Source organism: Hyperolius riggenbachi, chromosome 1 (assembly GCF_040937935.1).
Source record: "Hyperolius riggenbachi isolate aHypRig1 chromosome 1, aHypRig1.pri, whole genome shotgun sequence".
NCBI lineage: Eukaryota > Metazoa > Chordata > Amphibia > Anura > Hyperoliidae > Hyperolius > Hyperolius riggenbachi.
Window position 1 is genome coordinate 493,232,758 of NC_090646.1, and position 23,914 is coordinate 493,256,671.

Consider the following 23,914-nt stretch of genomic DNA (forward strand, 5'->3'; position numbering starts at 1 on the left):
GCAAGAGATGCAGGGAAGAAGCAGCATAGTTTATTCTGCTGAGTAGTCATAATAGGGACAGGAGTTTGTGTTAAAAGGAAATAAATACAGGTTCCTTTAAAAGTGGACCCGAACTCTTGCACAGGATACAAACAGAGAGAAATACTGTACACCCTGTATGTATTTAGAGAGTTTAGCCTGTTTAATTCCCCCTCATTTGTGTCTAATCACAAGTTGTCATTTGATCTCTCCTGTGTCACCTGACTGACACGTAAGATAAGCTCATTTGAAAGCACAGGATGCTAATAATATGTCTGCTTCCATGAAAGCAGGAAGTAGAAACAGTGCAGATTTATTGTAGGAATTGTATCAGCTGTAACAAAGATGTTTTTGTTTAAAGGTTATTTTGCTGTTGCGTATCTTTTAGCGCACAGAGGATGTTCTGCGTTTAGGTCCGCTTTAACGTTTCCCAGTGGTTTAGGGATTTAAGTGTAATAAGCAAACTGGGAAAATATGTTTGTTGTTGCTTGTGTATTCTTGCTATTGTGATATAAAATCAAAAACTTTCCTAAAACATCATTATAGCTACTTTACACTTATTCTAAAATTCTGTTTGTTTATACTTCCTGACATATTTGTACAGGGCTCTGTGTTCCCCACAAAGGTTCTTCAGATTCAGCAGAAACAATATAAACTCTGAGCCATTTGACCTGCTCTTCCAAAACGCCAGGTTTCTCATACAGACACGTCACGCTCATGCTAGTTCAACCACACAATGGAAGATTGTATTACATAACACATGCTTTGTTATGCAGCTGCAGACAATAATGTACCTTTCGGATGTCCTCCAGGCTCTCTCCATTGACCATGCTGGCCACTTTGGGGGCCTGGGCTTCTCTCTGTGCAGCTACCCCATGTTCTCCATCCTGTTGTGCTTGCTGCCTCTGTTGGAATTTCAGCATTTCAGGGTTTTCTATGATGGTATTAGGAAGCTGGGATCCTGTCGTGATGGCAAGACTTTTCCCATAAGTGCTTTGGTGGATGTTATTCTGCAAAATAATTATGCACATGATAAATCGATACACCAAAAGCATAAACATACAATACAAATGGAGAAGTACATAAGGTATGAACACAATAATGAGGCAGGTCTCATTACCTTCTCTTCCTCGCTCAGTATATCGCCAAGCTCATCTTGTGAAAAATCCAAATAAGCTACGGATCCATCCATCGAACACACAAGTATGCCCAGACCATTCAGCGTCCTATGAAAATTCCAGGGAAAAAGCTTTTATGAATATGCTACGACACTAAAGTGATTGGAAAATAGAGAAAGTGAGTGACGCTGAACTGAGTGGCAGGATAAAAGCTTCTGTCACTTGTCCAGAGTTGCATCTACAAATGAAACCCTTGGGGCAGCAGTGACTGGAAGGGCAAACATCGAGTTCTCATACAAAGCTTTGGTTGATGTGTTTACGAGTTGTGATAATCCAATGCATCTACATCTTAGAAGCCTACAGACACAAGATGCATGCCCAACTTTACCCACCAATAGATAAATATGACACTTCAAGCCATGCCCCTATTTCACTACTGGTAAACTGCACAGTTTTTTCAATTTACATTCAATGCATTTAAACCTGTTACTCACTGTAGTAACTACTTCACTCCACAGGTTAGTTTAAGGTGCGTACACACGCCGTACTTTTTCAAACTACTGGTCCGTCAGAACCTCCCGTGGGGCGGTCGTTCTGCTGACAGTAGCACGTGAGTACCAGCTGTCGGCAAACTGATAGACTGTTTTTGACTGATCCACCGTCTTATCAGTGTGCCGACAGCTTGTACTCACATGCACTCACTGTCGGCAGAACGACCGCCCCGCGGGACGGTCTGACGGACCCGTCGTTTGAAAAAGTACAGATTGTATACGCGCCTTTACCCTTACCGCCAAGAGCCATTTTGACCCATCAGTGCTCCTCCCATTCATTAGGCCATAACTATATCTTGTTTTTTTTTCCGCCACAAATTAAGCCATTTGAGGGCAATACTTGTTTTCAGTAATTACTTTATTTTTCTATGCATTTATAGGGAAAATAAGGGAAAAAATTGAAAAATACACTTTCTTGATTTCCATCCTCTATAGCTTTACATAATTCTACTGTAGAAAAAAAACCACATTTTATTTGTCCCAGCTATCACAAAACATTTAAATGATGTTCCTAGTACAATGTATTACATTATGCATGCCTGCTAGATCGGGCTCTTTGGGCCAGGAGCGTTCTAGGCATGTGCAGTTTGTATAGACCAGTAACTGCACACCTGCAGAACGCTCCCTGTCATCGGAGCACAATCAAGGTAGTGCGTGATGCAGCCATTCAGGAGCTTTAATTTGGCTGAAAGCAGTGCAATGGAGGGGACTCGGAGGACATCTTGTTCTCCACATGTCAGGTTTACTGAGCATTTATCCCTTCACACTCTCAACCTAGTTTCCTTCTAAAAGAGTTAAAGGAAAATGAAAGAGAAATTCTTTCTTACTGCAGGCAGGACAAGCTGATGAGCAGTACCAAAGGCTTTAATGAACACAGTGGAGAAAGCAGGGGGACAGTTACATACTTTACTCCACAGTAAGCAGGGAGGAACTGTAGCTGCAATGCTGGCCGCATAAAGGCGATTTCTCTCAGCACAGGGACGAGGTAAGTAAATTCAGGTAATCTGCTCTATTAACTTTCATTCTATCACATAATAAATGCAAGGGTTTGTCTTTGGTCTAGATCAGAAGAGCAGTTAAACCATGCAATTCGACAGACCAGTAACTGAGGACTAAACAATGCTGCTCAGATGCTGCACATGTAGCCCAGTGGGGGGCATCCACTCAGGGTTAGGGTTGGCAGGTATCAACTGGATGGACCAAAATCCATCACTTGTGACACCTGGCTATATTACAAAATTGGGTACAAGCACTAAATGGCCCTGCCACCTCTAACTGCCTGAAAGCACACAGGAGCAGGAGTCATGTGGTGAATCCACTAACAAGTGAGCCAATTAATGTGACCCAACATGAAACATATATAAAGTATAGCTCCCAAACGTTTTCTTACACATAATAATAAAATGCTGCTTCTCCATGTACTCACACAAGCCCTATCCAAACTCTGCATCAGAGAACTCCTCAACTCACAAGTTACTCATGAGTTAGGAGGAAGTCTCTAAAGGAGCCCATTACAATACAATTCTCTAGAAGATAGATTATCCACTTCGATCGATCGTCCGTTCATACACAAGTTGAAAGATGCTATGCAAATAGATTAGATTGATGGAATCGATCCATGTTTTGGATTGATTTCAGAACAATTCCAGTTATCTGAATGAATTGCATAACGTTTCTTTCAGTTGGTGGGCCCAAAACAATCGTTTCCAATCATACGGAGAATTGTATCGTTAATGGCAACTTTGATACGTGCAGGATGAACAATTGTCCTAAGGAGAACATCCTCATTATGTGCAGCCGTATGTATTCAAACAGAAGGTAAAATAATAAAAACAAATATCAACATAGGAAGACAGTTACCATGAGATGTCCATAATAGATTTGTCAAATAAATCATGGATTACCACCAAGGGTCTCTTAAGGCAGGTAAGCTGAAAAAGAACAGACACTCCTTTAATAAGGCAAGCTGAATAATAAATAAGTTATATCTTAGGGCCATGTCATGCATTAAACTTAGTTGCTGCTAAGTTACTGGGCAGCTGCTACTAATGTTACCAAATGCAACTGCTACCATGTTTCCCTATAGTAGTAGAAACTAGTTCATGCAATATGTCATTTCTTCTTAGAAACTGCATTGGGTAACATTAAAATTTGACTAGTAGCAGCAATTAAGTCTCTCATGCAACACAGCCCTAGCATATCAGCTCTCATTAGCATCACATAACATCTAAAGCACTCAAATTCATACTACTATTCTCCTGATTGTGCTTTTATTTATAGTCTTGGACAGAAGCTTCGTACAAATTCCAAAGCAGCCACTTCACTCACAGCCATGCTAAACCAATGCTTCACAGCCCTTGGACTAGCATTGTATGTCAAATAAAGTGTTATTAGTGTACTTAAGAGTGCTTAAAAGATGTTAAACTGAACCTCTGATCAACAACACAGAATACTTGCATTCTTTTACATACTTTTTCAAATACAGGCATATCAGCTCCAAAATTTACAGAATAAGATGCCACACTAATCAGGCTGAATGTGCATTGAATATGTCCCACTGTTACCACAATTGCAAATTGACTTTTATAAGCTCTTTCACCCCTCTACTGAACTGCTGGCAACATCAAAGATAATTTAGTACAAGGATATGGGCTACTGATGACTTATCTTTGTAATGTGAACAATGACATACGGTAAGCACTGTTGGGAGTAATTACTAACACCTGAGACAGCCATGCAATGCAACTTTTAAAATGAAAATAAAAAGGCAGGTTGGTTACATAGACATAGCTGTCATCAAACATGTTAAAGAGACTGAAGCAAAATTAAATCAATGATTTTAACTTGTATTACTGTTAACCACTATAGCTAGTGCTAAAACGCCGCTATCCCGCGGCAAAACGAGGGGTTTATGCCCCCAAATCCCCTCTGCAAAATCCACGGCTTTCTTGGTCGTGGATTTTGCTGCTCATGGAGGCAGAGCTATGAGCTGAAGCACTGCCTCCATGTGTGTCAATTGCCACACGGATCTCCGCCTCTCCCCGCCCCTCTCTGTGAAGGAAGATTGAGAGGGGCGGAGATAGGCGGTGATCAGCGGGGATTGACACGAAAAGAGGCAGAGCTACAGCCATTAGCTCTGCCTCAATCAGGAAGCGCTCCCCGCAGTTTGCAGAAGGATTTGGGGGTTATAAACCCCTCGTTTTGCAGCGGGATAGCGGCGTTTTAGCACTAGCTATAGTGCGTAACATTAATACAAGTTAAAATCATTGATTTAATCTCGCTTCAGACTCTCTTTAAAATACTTTTTTTCTTTAGGGAAAAGTGGAGATACAGCTGAAGATCTCAGTCTCAACTCCTCTACAGCTGGAGTTTAAAGCGATGTACACACACTAGACCACAGTCATTGGAAACTAACAAGGATCAATGGGTTAGAGGAGATTAGTTTTTTAAAAAGTGCCCCAACGACTGTACAAGACAGTGCTTATCGTCCATGTTGGGCTATGCGGCGCTAAGTGTTAGCGCCGCAGTGAAAAGCCCATTAGCGCATGTAAAGTAGCTTTGCGCGTACTAATAGTCGCGCAAAGCTACATCGCGGCAAAAACGTAGCACTGCGCGCAAAACATGCAGTGCAACGAAAACGGGGCATATGGTGCCCCTGAAACGTCGCACTAGTGCGCCCTAAAGGTCGGGCATCTTGGTGCGACGTTAAAGGGGCACCATATGCCCCGTTTTTGTCACACCACATGTGACGTTATCGTCGTATCGGGCTTTGTTTTTTTCCGGCGTACCGCGCACAATGCGACGTTTTCGGCGCACAAAGTCTTTTGCGCTGCAGTTTGGACGTCTTAACCTTTAAAACGTCCAAACTGCCATACCGCCGCTTTGTGAATCGAGCCCGTAGACCGATCCATCCTGGCGGATCAATTCGAACAATAATCTGTGTTAATCGTTTGTACCACACAATAGCAAACAATTAATGCATTCAAGATACGTTTTGCAAATATCGCACTTTCAGGGTCCTCATTGTAGCGTTTCGGTAACAATCCAATCGGGGGACCGTCATTTTCCCAACGCTGAATTCAAATGTGCGCCGATATTACTTGCTCGTCAAAAGTTTTGTTACGACCACGGTCTACGTAGCGTGTGTACGGAGCTTAAAAGCTGAACCACCTTTGTGACTTCTCACAAATCCAATCAGTTAATCAACTGCAGACTCCATTAAAAAAAAAAAAAAGGAAAAATCTATGGTCCAGAGCAGTGGTCCTCAAACTAAGGCCCGCGGGCCGCATGTGGCCCCCTGAGGCTTTTTTTCTGGCGGCCCACTCATAAAATGTATTATGGATGCGGTGAGCTACATCTTTAAATATTGGTGGTCCGCATATAGAATTTAGTCAGGAAACAGTAATTTGCTGGTTTCCAATCAAATTCCACATCAGGTGACACTGTTGTCCAATTGGACTGCAGGTTGTCACCTGGGTATGCTTCACTGTCTGGCCCGCAAAGACTTCTACATCATTTTATGTATACTCCGGCCCCCCAGCAGTCTGAAGTATGTTGACCCGGCCCTCGACCCAAAACGTTTGGGGACCCCTGGACTAGAGACTAGAAAAACTAGTAGGAAGTTGCAACTGGAAGTGCGCTGTGAGCAAACCTAACCGCTACCAAACAGGATGCTTTCATTTAAAGGGAACCTGAAGTGAGAGGTATATGGAAGCTGCCATATTTAAATGCCTTATAAACAATACCAGTCGCTCGGCAGTCCTGCTGATCATTCTGGCATCACTAGCGTCTGACTCACATATCTGAAACAAAAACACAAAGCTTGTCACAAACATCTGATCTGCATATGATTGTTCAGGGTCTATTGCTAAAAGTATTAGAGGCAGAGGATCAGCAGGATAGCCAGGCAACCGGTATTGCTTAAAAGGAAATAAATATGGCAGCTTCCATATCCCTCTCACTTCAGGTTACCTTTAAACAGCGTCAATCCCCCCCCAAAGAAAAAAACCCTTCTCCAGAGAATGTGCCAAGGATTTATGCAGCCACCTGCACTGATGTCATTTCTATGCACTGCACGCTCTCCTATAAATATTTACAAAAGTCATACTGCAGAATTATTCAAGCTTGAACTCACCCACACAGACAGCGAGCGATCCTTGCTACCCACTGCACAGCAGCAGTACGGACAGCTGGCCTTATTGGAGCTCCCATTTTTCTGTTTCTTCTTGAAGATTTTTGGATTAAATTTCTGGGAATGCGGAAGATTTAAAATATTAACCAGTTCACCCCCAAGGGTTTTTACCCTAACGGACCAGAGCAATTTTTACCTGTCAGTGCTCCTCCCTTTTATTCCCTAATAACTTTATTACTACTTATCACAACAAAATGAACTATACCTCGTTTTTTTCGCCACCAATTATGTGGGTAGTACATTTTGCTAAGAATTTTTTTTATTTTTAAATGTGTTTTAATGGAAAAAATACAAAAATAATGGAAAAAATTTCTCAGTTTTCGGCCATTATAGTTTTAAAATTAAATGTTTTCCTGTGGATAAAACCAACACACATTTTATTTGCCCAGTTGTCCCGATTATTAAACCATTTAAATTATGTCCCTATCACAATGTATGGATATATTATTTTGAAATATAGGTGTTATTTTTATGTTTTGTTTTTTTTTCCGTTCCATAATTACAAGCCCCTATGTAGTAAAGTAAATGTAATTTTCCCTCATAAAATATAGATAAAAAAAGCTGTGTCCCTAAGGCAACTATTTATGTATTTTTTTAAGCTGATTTTTTTTTTTTTTTTAACAAGTGTTTATTTTCTTGGGGGGCTTTGGAAGTGTTTTTAATTTTATTAATATTGTGTATATATATGTATGTGCCGGTTTGTGTCATTTTACTTTTTGGCCACAGGATGGCGCTAGTAAACACACTCCTATTATAGGAAGTGATCACTTTTTTTTTTTTTTACATTTTATTAAACTGACAGTTTCCTGTTTTATGAATGGAGGTGGCCGCTGATCGCGGTCACGTCCATTCATTCCAGGCAGTGTGATTGGGTAGAGGATCCGCACACTTGCGGAGCGGTGGCGGGAACACGCGAAGTATTAAAATGTCATGTTGCCGTTAACAGGCTAAAACATGACGTTTTAATAGGATAGATTGTCATTAACTGGTTAAACAAATACATTATCCATTAGAAAAATAATGAAATGCATGCTATAGATGGCAATACCGTCACTGCAAATACAACATTCTGATACAAGAGAACTTAAATGGAAGCTTAAGTGATATGTGACATGATGAGATAGACATATGTATGTACAGTGCATAGCACACAAATAACTATGCTGTGACGCTTGTCTTCTTTCACTGCCTGCCAGAGTTAGGGCTGGTGCACACCATAAGATAACACTAGCAGGAGCATTTAAAATCACAAAGCACTCAGAAAAGCTCTTCTGGTGTGCACCAGCCCTTAATATTCAGCTATGCAACTGACAGTTTTTCTCAAGGACCCAGTAAGACTATAGAGTCCTTCACTGATAATGAATTACAGCCATAAAATACTTTGCTCCTTTCCTATGACATCTTCGTACTTGTATTACTGGGCCTACCTGACCAGCCCAAAATCGGATGATCATGTATATTTTACCCAGTTTGCCTTGTATAGCTTTGTCCTATGAATAACCTTGTTACATCTGTCATCCTTATGTATTTATTGTGCAGCGCTGTTTAACATGTTGGCACTTTATAAATACAATAAATAATAATAGATAAAATTGTTTCTCTCATCACTTTGTTTTCACTTAAAGATTCACTTTAAAAAACTGGAGAAGAGGAGCATTGAAGGCAATACTGGCTGCTCACAAATACTTGTCCTCATTGCTAAAACTGAAGCTGGAATCTCACCAGCTACGATGGGTAATACTGTATGAACATTTTCCTTTCTTCTAGCTTTTAAATAAAATTAGCTCAATGATCAAATGAACTACAACTTACAATTCTGATAAAATGTTAATAAATAAAACAATCTAGCATGACATATTTATATAAAGCAGATAATTTCCTGCATCACAAAGATAATCTTACCACAACAGTGACAGCTTTTCGATGTCCAACAAAATCCATGTTGGTTTTCCAACCGTCACGTTCAATAATCTGGGCTGTTGGACCAGAGTTGTTCATTGCATGAGCTGATACCAGGTAATGTCCATCAGGGGACCAACTAAGACGCAACACATGAGTGGTTCCTCCACACTGCAAGGAAGGTCGGGAAGGCCAAGAGTTAGTTATTACCCAGTTGAATCAAAACAAAAGAAAACCTTAAAGAGGAACTTCAGCCTAAAACATACTATTATTAAGTTACATTACTTATGTTAATTAAAATAGATAGGTAATATAATCTCTTACCCACCCGGTTTTAAAAGAACAGGCAAATGTTTGATTTCATTATGGCAGCCATCTTTTTGGTTGTAATGAGGTGACATGGAGTATGATACACAGTTCCAACTGTCCTGTGTCCTGATCACTCCTCCCAGTTGCTAAGCAACGTGAACAACAACATAGGAAATACCATCATGCTGTGCACAGCATCAGGGAAAAAAGCCCAGGCTTTTTTTCTTTGATGGGTGGAGCTTAGATAAAAATACAGCTAAAAATGATGCTTTGGTAAGAAAAACAAAGTTCTGATGCTGTGAAACTGTTAAAGAAACACCAAGCCTTTTCAGTTCTGCTGAGTAGATTTTTAGTCTGGAGGTTCACTTTAAAGACCCAATTAAACTCCGTAACTTTCAGATCATAGGGGAAAAAAATCTCTGCAATTAAATGAGTATTTCAAGACATAAAAAAAGAATTATTAGAATTATTGTGCTGCTGATTGATCATTTTTACCTCATCGAACGGCTTGGTGATACTGGTTTCCAACTGCCAGTCCATGGTTCTCCAAACCTTCAGGCTGTGGTCATCAGCTTGAGAAGCAATATACTTTCCCACAGGGTCCCAAGTAAGTCCCTTCACCAATCCTGAGTGCCCCCTCAGTGTCGCAATAATCTCTATAAATAAGATGAAGATGACTATGTCATTAAGAGGATTCAGCTAACAAATGTGGGATTACCACTGGATTTTTTTGTAAAATCATAACTGCCGCATATTGTAGAGATGAACCTTAGAAAACCTACCAGGAAATTTCAGCGCATTCCATATAACCACGGTGTTATCCACACTACAGGAAGCCAACCAGGCATCATGAGGAGACCACGCCACATCCATTACATCTGAGATGCAAGGGTACAATGCAGTCAGTTAATACATGGAAAATACAAACCACTAACAGTCGGCTACAAAGCCGTCCTAGATTTTGAGATGTACCTACCCCCAGAATGATTCCTGAGGATGGTGAGGCAACGCCATTGCTCTACATTCGCAAGTTTGCTACTGGAGCCAAAAACAGTAGTGGGCCCAATTAACCTGAAATATGAACATGCTCTGTTAGTTTCTGTAGCATTCTGCATGAAATTCACATCACCCTGATCATGTCTGACTGCTGTAAGATCTAGGACCTCTTCCAAGAAATAAAGTGATCTTGTAAGCCGCCATCAAAACGACCAAAAACATTACACTCATCACATGCCAGCCTTATTCAGGAGGATAAATAGGAGCACCCCACTTCAAAGTGACCCACTCAAGCAGTGGTTGGCAATCTGACCAAAATTCGGTCACTGGCACGTTTACATTCTGCTCAATTTCTATGCAAAGGAAAAAAAAAAGAGTTATCACAACAAATGCATAAAGGAAGTAGTCTGCTAATATTTCTGTGTAACTACTATTAGCACTATGCACAAATATAATTTATTATGAAAAATAACTTATCATAGAAAACTGATTTTTGCAGATTAAGTGGAGGTGTGTGGCTCTCAGAATCTGCTTTTAGATGTAGAAAAAGTCCCCAACCGAGAAGGTCTATGAAATACATTCAATTTAAATCAAAATTATTTGATTTTGAAATCCACTGCTTATTTTTAGCACAGGTCCAGATCTATAGGTCAGAAGTCTATTCACAGTAACCTTGGAAATGCTGACAGGGTCCCTCTCAAGTCTAACTGTATCAGAGGACCAGTAAAATGCAGAGGTGGTACTCTCATGGCATTTTCCAACATGTGTTTATAAGTTGGAGAACAATGTAGATCTCCAGGGGGATTGCCAATTAGCATAGGGCATGAATGGGTCCCTTTCCTTGCCTAGCTACTCTAATGCAATTGTGAAGGGCAAGAAGGATGCACATCCACATAATGGTGGGAATTTTTGTATTAGGTCATATTAAGCTTGCAACAACAGCTATGTAGTCTATGCTCTGAAGTGTCTCTGTGGGTAGTTTATATGTAGTTTATATGTAGGTAAAACCATACATAATATTAACCACCTAAGGACCACTTAACACCAATTGGCGGTTGCAAGGTGGCTCCCTTAGGACCCCCTAACGCAAATTGGCGTCAAGTCCTGGGGGAGTGGTTTGCAGGGGATCGTGCACACTTGAATGGGAGCTCTGCTCTGTCAACAGTCTACCAGAGGCAATCGCCGCTAGGAGACTGTAAAGAGAAAAAAAGACAACCCGTTTAAGAGTACAGCGCTGTGATCTACAGTAGCGCCGTACGGGGACAGCTCGTCACTGAGCTCTCCCCACGGGTGGCCCAGCAGATGATCGCCTCTCATAGGCCTATGCGAGCCGATCTGCTATGATTGGCTGTCGGGGAAAGCATGGGAAAATTTAAAGAAAAATGCAATTTAATCAAAATAAAATTAACAATAAAATTAATTTTAAAAAAACATGCATTACAGCAGCAATCAGATGCTACCAACAGAAAGCTTTGTTGGTGGCAACAAAAGGAAGTAAAAATGCATTAGTGTGCCAAGTTGTAGTGCTCTGCAGCGAGCTTTTAAAACTGCAGAGCACCAATTTGAAAAACAAAATAGCCTGGTCACTGGGGGGGCGCTATAAGCCTATGGTCCTCAAGAGGTTAAGTTAGGATTCAGAAGCATAAAGCACCATTCATAGCTATGATCCACTGGTTGGGACAGGGAGGCACCTGCAGACACATTTTTAGTCAACATGTCCTCTCAGGTGGATGGTCATTCACTGTGTCTACCATGTCTCACCACTGAGGAGGGGTGGAGATCAATGCAAAGTGAGGTTTCACAAGCAGGCTAGATACAGCGATTAGGTACTGCTACATCTATGATCGTGAATGATTAATTATATTCTGTCCCTTTCGTACTGATAAATATGGGTAACAAGGAATAAAAGCCTATTAGATTAAAGGTAGTTATGTGATAAACTACAAATTTAAATCAATAATAATTGGTTAATTACAGTTTTGATGGACTTGTTTTGTTTGAGAGAATGACGCATTTTGCCCATAAGGTAAGGTCTCAGCATTGTGATTTACCCATATATTTGTATGGTATACAGGTGTTTTCCTGGGATGGTCAATGAGATGCATACAATTCTTATGCAAATGTATGCAGCTTGAAAATGCGCCAACTGTATGAAGCCAAGGTAGAATTCAATTCTGTCCATTTTCAAGCTATATACATTAGCATTTAAAAACTGAAACATTCTGCATCAATTCAGAATTATTTGCACCTCATTGCCCTCTCTGGTTCGGTGGGGAGACATTACTGTAGTCCTCACAGGATGATGGACATTATCTAAAGGGAAAGAAATATGGAGGCCACCATCTTTATTCCTTTATGAACCATGCAATTTGCCTGGCGATCATGCTAAGCTTTGGGCTTTAGTTGTTTATTGTCACACACCTACAACAAGCATGCAGCCACTAGTGTCAGACCAGAGTCAAATAATCTGATCTGCATGCTCATTCTGGGTTAGTGACTTGTGTGATAACTCTTGTATCTATTCTTAGATACAAGAGTAATTGATACTTAAACCCCCCTTTTTCCCCCTTTCACCCTGAGCCAAAAACACATGTGCAGACTATGTCTACTCCTTCATTGTGACGCATCACTGTGGCAACAGCTGACACGTCACACATAAATGAACCCAAACTGCATCACCTTCTACTGGCTCAAACTCGCTGACGTCAGTATGACTGGGGGGGGTCATGGGGTATATACTGTATGGATGCTGTCTTTACAACATCCATATAGATTTTTACACCTGAAGAAGATGGCTGTTACCAAAACATGTGGATCTGACCTACAACTGATTAATGCAAGTTTGTAAACACTATTTGAGTGCCTCCTTATTTGATTATTGAATCGTATTAAAAAACAAAACAAAAAAAAAGGTCCACCTTTTCCCCCCTAACAGCATATAACACTAGCTGTTTCTCTCCATTGAAATGGATCCTACATTATTTACTCATTAAGTTTTATTATGCTTTTGTGTTTGACATAAAGCTCTAACTTTCATGTATTGTTTTCTTTTATGCTTTCAATAAAAGAAGCGGTTTGATAGCAAGAAATACATATACTACATAGTTTATGATAAACTAGCTACCTTCATATAACATGCTTATTGTTCCTTAGTTCATGCAGTTAAAGCGAACTGTAGATACAAATTAAACACATTGTTTCCCTTACCTGGGGCTTCTGCAAGCCCCCAGCAGCTGTCCTGTCCTACGCCGAGTCTCCAGTCCACGAGTCTCCGTTCCGTACCTCGACTTGTAAGTCGAGGCCAGCGCAGCCCTGCCAAGAGTATCCTTTCTTCGCGTTCCCCTCTGCAATAGCGGGGAACGCAAAGAAAGGATATGCTTGGCCAGAGCCGCGCAGGCGCAGTATCCCGGCGGCGAAACCGAAAGTAGCTAGCGGTGGGAGAACGGAGGCTCGTCGAGGAGCGGAGCGGGACAGAAAGGCTGATGGGGGCTTGGGGAAGCCCCAGGTAAGTGAAACAATGTGTTTAATTTGTATCTACAGTTCCGCTTTAAAGCCCAATCTACACGATACGATTCGATTTCGAGTCTATCTACGATCCGATTAAATCCGTCATGTCCGATTGGGATCCGATTCAATTTGATTTGCCATTGCAAAACAATGGGAAATCGAATTGAATCGAATCCTGATCGGACATGTCTGATTTAATCGGATCGTAAATAGAATCGTAATCGAATCGTACAAAGAATCGCATCGTGTAGTTCGGGCTTTAGATGCTTCAGCGTAAGCACTCAACTCACCCAGATTTCTTCCAGACCATAATTAGCTTGTCATCTCCACCTGATGCCAAAAACGCACCATTGTTGGACCACCGAACACAATTCACACAAGCTGAAAAACAGTATAAGCAAGAATGAATCCACTGACTCTAGGCAAGCATGGTTTAATTCACAAAGAAACAACAGTTTGTACACTTTCCCTTCAACTACATCAAGACCAGGGCTGTGGAGTCTGAGTAATTTTGGGTGTCAGGAGTCGGAAAAAAATGCACCGACTCCTAATGAATTTGTAACTGTAATTAAAAAAGAAAATATGATAAGATGTTCTATTTCTCAGATAATAGTCATTAAAAATAATGTATATATACAGTAATAGCTGTTCAGTCCACAAAAATTAAATAAACCAATCAAAATTAGTTACTTGTGCTGCTTCAATAAAGCAGTCCCCATATTTTTAAAGTCAGATATACAGTACATTTCTGATTGTGACTGTAAAGTATATATGTGTACACAGGAATCTCATATATATATACAAAATAACATCTATGCTGTAAGTATAAAGCCTGATGTGTAGCCGTGTCACTAATAGAGATGGTCAATGAGATGGAAATAATTCTGCATTGATGCTGGTTTATGCAAATGTATGCACTCTCTTTGCTCATGAAATCAAATAATTTGATATTTTGTTAAAATTTGGTTTGGCGACTATGAATTAAAGGGTACCTGAGGCGAATTAAAAGAAAAGCTTTATACATACCTGGGGCTTCCTCCAGCCCCCTTCAGGCCATTCAGTCCCTCGCTGTCCTCCTCCGCCACCTGGATCTTCTGCTATGAGTCCCGGTAATACAGCCAGTCAGAGCAGTCTGGCTACGTGCCGCTTCCACAGCCAGGAGCGTTCTGCACTTGCACAATAGTGCTGCACATGTGTAGTACGCTCCCGGCGGCGGAGTGTGTGCATGCGCACTACACCAGACTGGCTCAAGTACCTGGACTCATAGCAGAAGATCCAGGTGGCGGAGGAGGACAGCGAGGGACTGATTAGCCTGAAGGGGGCTGGAGGAAGCCCCAGGAATGTATAAAACTTTAATTTCATCTGTCTCAGGTTTACTTTGTTACACAGTAGTACTATACTCTACATATGCACTCCCCACAGAGCTGCAGGGAATCCACTGAGAATGTTGTGCACATTGAACATAGAGGTGTTGTCTGTCACCCATAAACCTTGTTCAGATTGTGCATGAAGAATGTGTAATAGAGGAAGAATCTCTCCATTTCCCTGCAGAGTACCTGCACATCACTCTTACATGTACCCACAGTCACATTGCCTTGGGCCTGATAGATGTTCTTTGTTCCGGTTTGTACCTTTTACAAGTACTCTTACCAAGGACTAATTTTAGTCTAAAGGGAATAAATATAGTAGTCTACATATCCTTCTCACTTCAGTTGTCTTGTAAAATTCCTAAGCGTTGGCAGTTAAGAGACGAATTTCACATTACATACTGTTAATCAACAAAATTGTAATATGCAAATTAGAGGAGTCGGAGTTGAGGAATCGGAGTCGGTGGAATCCTAAACTGAGGAGTCGGAGGATTTTTGGACCGACTCCACAGCCCTGATCAAGACTATGCTATATTTAACACCAACTAAAACACAATGGATTAGCTGGCAGTGAAACCTGCAAAATATAAATTAGGCAGTTGTTATTCCCAATGATGGGAATCCGAATAGCAATTTCTGGAAAATATTGACATTTCATTCAATTTTAGCCACATTAAATCTATGCAACAAAAAGGGTAAAACGGGTAGAATACTATAAAATTCAGGGCAGTGCAAGAAAGACTGGCCTGGATGCCTGTCATGTGCGTGAGTATACAGACAAACACTGGCCAGCCGGTCCTTGAGCAACTCTTGCAATTTATGATTGGCCAATCACTGTCCATTTTTACCACTTCCATGTAGTATAAGAGTTCACCTACACACACAAGTATTCAAAGTCTGTTGACCCTTATACTACAGGGAGGTGGTAAATTTGGCCAATCAGAATTGGATGTGTGTATGCACCTTTACGCTATCCCAACTGTGTGTCCTCCCTGGCTTTATTGTTGCCTGTGTCACCTGAATCTGCTGCTGTATGAGAGTGCTACTCATAAGGCAGCAAAAGCTTCAACAGGCTTCCATAAAGCTGGGGAGGACAGACAAAGAAGGGATCTAGTAAGAGGCACGCCGGGACCACCCTGTATATTGCTAATGGATTACTCAAAAATGGAGAAAAAAAAAAATCAGTTTCCATTGATCACTAGAGATGATCAATTAGAGGTTTGTTTTTTCAACTTGTAATGCAAATTGTATGCAACTTGAATTTGGCCCAAACAAATGCCATTCCTGCTGAATTGGATTGGCCATATTTTAAGCTGCATACAATTTGCCTTATATAGTCACGCAAGCTTAAAATAAATAAATAGCATTTTATGGATCACCTCTACTCTCTACTTTTCCTCGAACGGTCAGCATCACATGCTAGAGAGGTCCCTACAGACAGGAGCATGTTCTCTGGTAAGACAACGATCACTGTATGTCCGTACACTGCAAGTGTGTCAGAAGGGATTACATTCACAAGAGAAGGACTACTAGTCCATTGAAAGATGAACAGACATTTAATTCATTCCAAGTCTAAGGGCCCGTTTCCACTATAGCGTTGCGGAATCGCCGGCAAATCACCGCAGGCGGAATCGCATGCGGTTTTTGCTGCGATTTCGCATAGGTTAGGGTAATGCGATTTTAACCATGTCACTGCCTGTGTGAATTAACCTGAGCGGTATGGACGAGCTCAGCTCGTCCATCACCGCCGGAGGCTGCCGCTCAGGCCCTGCTGGGCCGATTTTCTTCAAATAAAGTGCAGCACACGCAGCCGGCACTTTGCCAGCCGCGTGTGCTGCCTGATCGCCGCCGCTCTGCGGCGATCCGCCGCGAGCAGCGGCGAAAGAGGGTCCCCCCAGCCGCCTGAGCCCAGCGTAGCCGGAACAAAAAGTTCCGGCCATCGCTAAGGGCTGGATCGGAGGCGGCTGACGTCAGGACGTCGGCTGACGTCACTCCGCTCGTCGCTATGGCGACGATCTAAGCAAAACAAGGAAGGCCGCTCATTGCGGCCTTCCTTGTTTATTCTGGGCGCCGGAGGCGATCGGAAGAACGCCTCCGGAGCGCCCTCTAGTGGGCTTTCATGCAGCCAACTTTCAGTTGGCTGCATGAAATAGTTTTTTTTTTATTAAAAAAAACCCCTCCCGCAGCCTCCCTGGCGATCTCAATAGAACGCCGGGGAGGTTAACATGGGTACCTATGCGAAATCGCATGCGAATTCGCGGCAAAAAACGCATGGGGAAAACGCATGCGATTTCCCTATTAAATACATTGCGTGCGATTCGCCTGCATTCCACACGCAAGCGAATTCTGAGGGCTCTGCCGTGCAGAAAAATCCTGCACAGAAAAACGCACAGCAAAACTGACAAGTGGAAACAGTCCCATTCACTTGTATTGGCTGTGCGAATCTGCATGCGGGCAACGCATGTGGATTCGCGATAGTGGAAACGGGCCCTAAAGCTATGTACACCTGGCAAAGCAGCATGTTCTGCAGTCGCTACAGAAGAGGACAATGTTAGGGGTATTTGTACACAATTAGATTTACTTTCCATTTACAAAATGCAAGGCTTGACTATCCCTCAAAGCCTCAAGATTTACATATTACAGCACTCAGGATTTAGAACTATTCAAGAGAACCTAAAGTATGAGGCATATAGTGACTGCTATATTTATTTCCTTTCTAAACAATACCATTTGCGTGGCAGCCCTGCTGATCTCTTTGGCATCAGTAGTGTCTGCATCACACACCTGAAACAAGGATGCATCTAGATAGGTCAGACTTGGGTCTTAGCACTTGATCGGCATGCTTGTGCTGGGTCTGCGGCTTGGAATATTAGAATCAGAGGATCAGGACAGCTGGGCAATTTGCATTGGAAATAAATGTCAGCCTCCATATCCCTCTCACTTCAGGTGTACTTTGAAGGGACGCAGAGCTGAAAAAATAAGAAGATTTTATACATACCTGTGGCTTCCTCCAGCCCTATCCGCCTAGATCGTTCCCACACTGCTGTCCTCCACTGCCCCCAGCTTCAGAAACGAGGTGTCCGCACTTCCGTCATCGTGGCCAGTCTACGTAGGAGACGTGCACCATCTATGTATCTCTCCAGCGGCTGCTGAAGAGAAACGCAAACAGAGCACTTTTCTTATGCTAGACTGGCCCCAACTGATGGAAGGTCAGGGACCCAGTACCGGAGCCACAGACATCTGAGGACAGCGGCGTGGGACCGATCCAGGCAGATGGGGCTGGAGGAAGCCCCAGGTATGTATAAAATTTCTTATTTTTGAGCTCTGGTACACTTTAAGTAGCTTAGAAGGAACTTCTAGGTGCATTAACAAATACAACTGAACAGATCATAGTTAGTAAATTTGACTGAAGTTTTATTTTATGGCTGGCAGAAACATCAGTATATTTTAGTACCGAGGTGATTGTCCATCTGGCACAACATCTTCGGTATACTTTCATTCTTCTCATCTTCCTCCTTAACAACAGGTGGCATATTCCAGATAACAACTTTTCCAGAGTCTTGCCCTAGTAGAAAAAGACAAAACAATAAAATGAAGATATGTGGCAATTGTTTAACAAATAAAACCATCAACAACCCCAATCACTGAAAAGTAGAAAAACCATGTTGAAGGCACAATTGTCACAAGCCTGGCGCATATGATGAAAAAAAAGAAAGCACTCACAGAGGTCTTGAGTGTAAACTGCCCATCAATACACATACATTCAAAAAGAGCATCTGCAAATTTGGGCTGGAAATATCTGCTAGTAGAATTTACCAACATTCTACTATTATACAGTGCTAATTTTGATAGAATAAGTAAAATATTGGAAAATGTTACTAATATTTTACTACAGCTAAACCTAACCCTATTCTTACACAGAGCCCTCAGTCTACTGATGCCTAACTCTAACCTCCCCTTCTCAATTTTTAACCCCCCCCCAGCGCCTATCCTTAATAGACCCCCCAGCGACATCAAACATTAAAAGACCCCCCTCCCCATCTAACCCTAAAAGATCCACCAATGAAAGCTAACCTTAAAAGACCCCCTTCTGACGCTTAACCTTAAAGGAAACCAGAGACGAACAATAGTCAAAGTTTTGTTCATACCTGGGGCTTCCTCCAGCCCCATCCGCACAGATTGTTCCCACGCCACCGTCTTCAGCCTTCTTCTCCAGCTCCGGGTCCCGCAGGCGCAGTACTATTCTCCACTGGAGAGAGCGCACTGCGCATGCTTAGACTGGCCGAAGTTACAAGACTCGGTACCAGAGCTGGAGAAGGCTGAGGATGGCTTTGGGCTCTATTCTCAAAGACTTCCCGCATGCGGTAAAGTACATGCGGGAGGTTTGCACCCAAAATACTGTCAAGTTGGAATTCTCAAAATGTTCCGCATGTTTTTTCCGCATGCGGAAAAAGTGTGGTAAAAGTGCGGGATTCATGCGGAAAAATTTCCGCAAAAGTCGGTATTTTCCGCAATAAAAGATCAATTCACAAAAATGTTCAGGCGCATCATTTCGTCGTTAATTACCGATTTTTTATCACCTACAAGTAGTAGGTGATATATTCCGCATCCCATTGACTTTAATGAAGTGTGGAGGCTTAAGGGCTGTGCTTGCTGGACTTTACCTTTTTTTTTTTTTTTAAACACTTTTTCATGCGACCTTTTTACCGCATCATTCCCGCATGAATAATGGCTGTTTCCGCATCTTTTTTTCCCGCATGCGGAAAACATGCGGAAAATATTAGTGAATGTGGAAAAAATGCGGAGTTTACTGCTGGCGGGAATATAGCGGTAAAATTTTGCGGAAAATTTGGCTCTTTGAGAATAGAGCCCATTGTGAGAGCGTTTCGTGCAGATGGGGCTGGAGGAAGCCCCAGGTATGAAAACTTTGACTATTGTTCGTCTCTTTAACCGTGGATTGTGAGGAATGGGGGAAGCACTTGTTTTCAATGAGTATGCATGGAAGAGAACATTGCAAAAAGTGCTTAGGAACAAAAGCCATGCTTGTTTTTTTCTTTTTAACATACCTTGTCCTCCAGTAGCGAACTTTGTGCCATCCGGGTGAATGTCCAATGAAAAGATTGGCTTTCCTAGGAAAAAAAAAATAGTCTACAGTGAGCAGGATGTCATCGTTTATACTTATTCAATAAATGGTGCTAGATGCATATTCCTGCTAGCAAGAAATCTAGGAACCAGAATTTACTACAGAGCACAACATAGTGACTCATACAGATGGTGAGATACTAATAATTCTGCCTTGCATGTAAATTTCATCTTAGAATTAAACCAATTAAAAAAAAAACAACAGAAAGTAAATTTGATGTGCTGCCATAGCTGACTAATGCTACTTGCATGATTGTTCTGCTTATCTTCTAGTTCACAGCCTCAGTTCGGGCACATTGCTTTATTATTATTATTTTTCATTTATATAGTGCCAACATATTCCGTAGCATGTACATAACACAAAACAAATAGTGGGGAGCATAGATACATAAGATGTTTGAAACACTTTATATGCTTTTCATATATGTGTAATTAATTATGGTAAAAAAAAAAAAAAAAAAAAAAAAAGTAAAACTATTTTTTTGTAAAATAAAATGTGCTGCACCAATTCATAGAACCTCACAGGGGCTACGTTCACAGTGGTTGGGTGTGTTGTGTTGCGGCATAATGACAGCTTTATAACATGGCTTGCTGCATAGCAACGTACCACCTATGTGCCGTTTACAAAGCGGCAGGTGCGTTGCAGTATAAAGGTGTGCAGAATCATAACGCTCTGCATGCAGTGCAATGCCGCAAAACGCGGGCTGTAACAGCGGTGCATATGTCTCATTGACTGCGTGTGTTTTTGTAAAAAAAAAAAAAAATTTGATAAAACTTTAGTCATGTTGAAAAAGATTATTAACACACAAACTCATACAAAAACAAACACTAAGAAAACCATAGTTTTCTGCAGCATCTAACTTCATTTGAAGAAAGCTTGTCCCAGGTTCGTGACTAAAGGTGCGTACACACATGCGACTATAGTCGTTTGTAACGATCGTTCCCCGATCTTTACCAACGACGATCGTTACAAAAAACGAACCACCGACTATTAAGGCAAACGACGAACGAGCCAAATCGCTACAAAAAGTTCTGTCTCGGCGGATTTTAACCAACGACGATCGTTTGCAAAAGTAGTACATCGTTGGAAACGATCGTTCGTACTAGGCTTGACATGCGCATTTCACTATTTCTCTGTGAAACTTCTCATTTTTTATGCGCAGGCGCAATAGTTGCTTTACGTGATGTAACGTTCGTTCTAACGATCAGATCGTTACACACCTTTTAAAACTAACTTTACTTAGGTCGTTCTTTCTTCAATTAAAAGTACGTTCGTCGTTCTCAACGAACGATCGTTGTCGCATGTGTGTACGTAGCATCAAAATTGGATATGGTCAATGAGATGCTAATTATTTCATGTTGGAACAAAATTCTACATAAATCTATGGTACATGAAGCTGGACCAATCAAAATCATAAGCTGCTGAATTTGACTGGTACAGTTCCAAGTTGCATATATTTACATATCTGTAACATAAAATTTGTTTTAACGCAATTATTAGCATCTCATTAACCATCACTATTCAAAACTAGTCAAAATGGCAGGTTGATAAGCAGGCAATCATCACTTGTCAAAATAGAACAAACTATCACCTGTCATGTTCCTATAACTCAAGGTTCCTTTTAAACTAGAACATCATTATGCATTATGTATGCACAGTAAATCCTTTACTGCTCAAAAACTGAAGACATGTATTAAATTACTAGAGAGGTTACCATAACTCACAGTCCATGTATTACATTTTTGTTCGTTTGACCAAAATCATGGCTAAAACTTTGAAGGGTCTCATCACATTAGTTAACTAATGACTACTTAATGAATATGCTGATTAAGCTGTGAATTAGTCATTAACATCTCAATCTAATTTGGTCCATGCAAAATTCCTGCTTTAGTCCCCGGTAATTCTAGTTGTGGCTGAACAAAGAAGCATTTTGTCAAACCAAAACGCTTATCTCAGATTGGCTATGGCAGAATTTAAACATAAACCCAAATGTTACAGAATTACTGCAATGTTAATGCAATCCACTAAACACATATTCCCAAACTATCAAATAGAATGGAAAAATTGCTAATTTGCATCTTTCAGGAAGAAAGGGGTACAAAGTGCACAGATGTGGATGCTAAGTGTTGCATCATGTTATGCAGGTGACGGAGTATTTCTGTGCTACAAGATGATCTTCCCCAAGGGATGTGGTGTCAGTGAGACACAAACATGGCAGATGTTCAAGGGGGGTAACCATTTTTAAGTGTCTGAAACCTGCTGACAGCACAGCAAACATATTTGAATAATGAATGGTAAAGTGCAGAAACTCTAGTTCTGGAAGTGAAATCTCTCAGATGGTGAATGAAGGGTAGCTCCTGCTAGCAGTGAGCAGCAGTCCCCCCTGTGTGTGTGGCTGGGTGACCTCGCCCTGCCATTCCTGCAGCTGCCTCACAGGTAGGCAGACACAAGCTACTGCAGCCTTCACCCATCACTCACTCACTAAAATCGGGACTAATTGAAAAAAAAAATTGCCAATGTGTTTTTATCCTCTGCAACTTCAGGGGCCCCTAGGGGCCACACACTCTCCCGCCCGCTGTTCCCTTCCTCACCATTGTGGTTAACCCAGGCAGGCTTCAGGAGCTTCATTGTCCCGCCGTATGCCCGGAGCTGCTGTCACCTCCTGCCGCCCATTGAGCCCCCGGGGCTGGGTCTCTCCTCCCCGCTCTGTGCAGGCTTCTCCCCGCCTCGGTGCCGCCGCTAGCGCCGCTCCATCCCGCTCCGACAGCCGCACCAGGACCGGAAGCCCGCGGGATGTAAGCTTTAAAACCGTCCTGCTGGAAACATGGACTTGGCACCAGGCGTTCCTTGTAAGAGCAGGAGATGGTGAGAGGAGGTCACAGTTAGCAGCAGCAGTATCAGTGAGTGAGGGGGCTCAGGCACTCGGCGCTACAGACAGCAGCTATTGGTGAGGGTGCTCCCTCTGGAGTCGCCGCCACTACAAGCACTATTCATACAAAGTACATTTCCCTCGTGTGCTGTGCTGCCTGCTTGTCACCGGCCTGATACGAACATAGCACAGGAGCAAGGGGAGGAAGTTCCTCCTCACTGGAGACAGTATAGTATAGGGAACCTATCTGATGCTATGTAACAAATCTATTGTAGAAGGCCAGCAAACTACTGCAGCTTTCAGGCACTGCGAGGATGGCTTCCTTTTCCTCTGCATAGTGGTACCTTGTAAGATAAGATACCACCGATTTGGTTTTCAATTTCATCTGTTGTTGGGGGAGGAGGAAGTTGTGTGTATTCTACCCCCCACCATTTTAGCATGGAGCCCCCTGACACTAATTACTATTATTGTCATGTCCTGTAATGCCCTGCTATAAACTTTCTAATATAGCATAATAGTATCCAAGCAGTACCCCCATCATATAGTTCTAGTATGCCTCAGGGCCTGTGTGCTTTTACTACAAGTCACCCATCAGGACATTACACAATAATGGTAGGCGGATCATCCACAAGGCTCTTAAGATGTCCGCCTAGTGCCCGGGCTGCTTGGTGTGTGTGTTCCAGTGCCCCACTTAGCCGCTGACCACACTGCAAAACGCAATGCACCTGCGTTTGGGATTTTGCAGTGCAATTTTTCCTTGATTGCCATTTTGTTTGGGTAGTAGGAATCACAGGTAAACATGCACATTATTTCTGATCGTGAAACATTACAGTGCAATTGCACCAGTTTAGAACTAGCGATCTCTATTGTAAAAACTGTGGGCCCGATCTAGTTAACTTTTTCTCCAAGTTTTCTCCCCGGTGCTACCGGTAATTTCACATCTTAT

General features: G+C 41.9%; 1 protein-coding gene across 2 annotated transcripts in view; it reads right to left on the bottom strand.

Annotated features, from left to right (window-relative positions):
• The window catches only part of HIRA (histone cell cycle regulator), a 54,381-nt gene extending 31,446 nt beyond the window's left edge, over positions 1 to 22,935 (bottom strand). The window contains exons 1-12 of one of the 2 annotated variants that reach the window (XM_068243115.1): positions 22,691 to 22,935; positions 20,023 to 20,085; positions 18,411 to 18,521; positions 13,880 to 13,970; positions 10,063 to 10,157; positions 9,869 to 9,964; positions 9,582 to 9,742; positions 8,781 to 8,948; positions 6,822 to 6,935; positions 3,548 to 3,618; positions 1,139 to 1,244; positions 813 to 1,028 (exon numbers count right to left, since the gene is read on the bottom strand). In XM_068243115.1, the coding sequence (XP_068099216.1) occupies positions 813 to 1,028; positions 1,139 to 1,244; positions 3,548 to 3,618; positions 6,822 to 6,935; positions 8,781 to 8,948; positions 9,582 to 9,742; positions 9,869 to 9,964; positions 10,063 to 10,157; positions 13,880 to 13,970; positions 18,411 to 18,521; positions 20,023 to 20,085; positions 22,691 to 22,727 (1,329 nt within the window). In that variant the 5' untranslated portion in view covers positions 22,728 to 22,935. The remainder of the gene's footprint in view (positions 1 to 812; positions 1,029 to 1,138; positions 1,245 to 3,547; positions 3,619 to 6,821; positions 6,936 to 8,780; positions 8,949 to 9,581; positions 9,743 to 9,868; positions 9,965 to 10,062; positions 10,158 to 13,879; positions 13,971 to 18,410; positions 18,522 to 20,022; positions 20,086 to 22,690) is intronic. The other variant, XM_068243122.1, reaches the window with a different exon arrangement.
• Between the last annotated feature and the right edge of the window lie 979 nt (positions 22,936 to 23,914).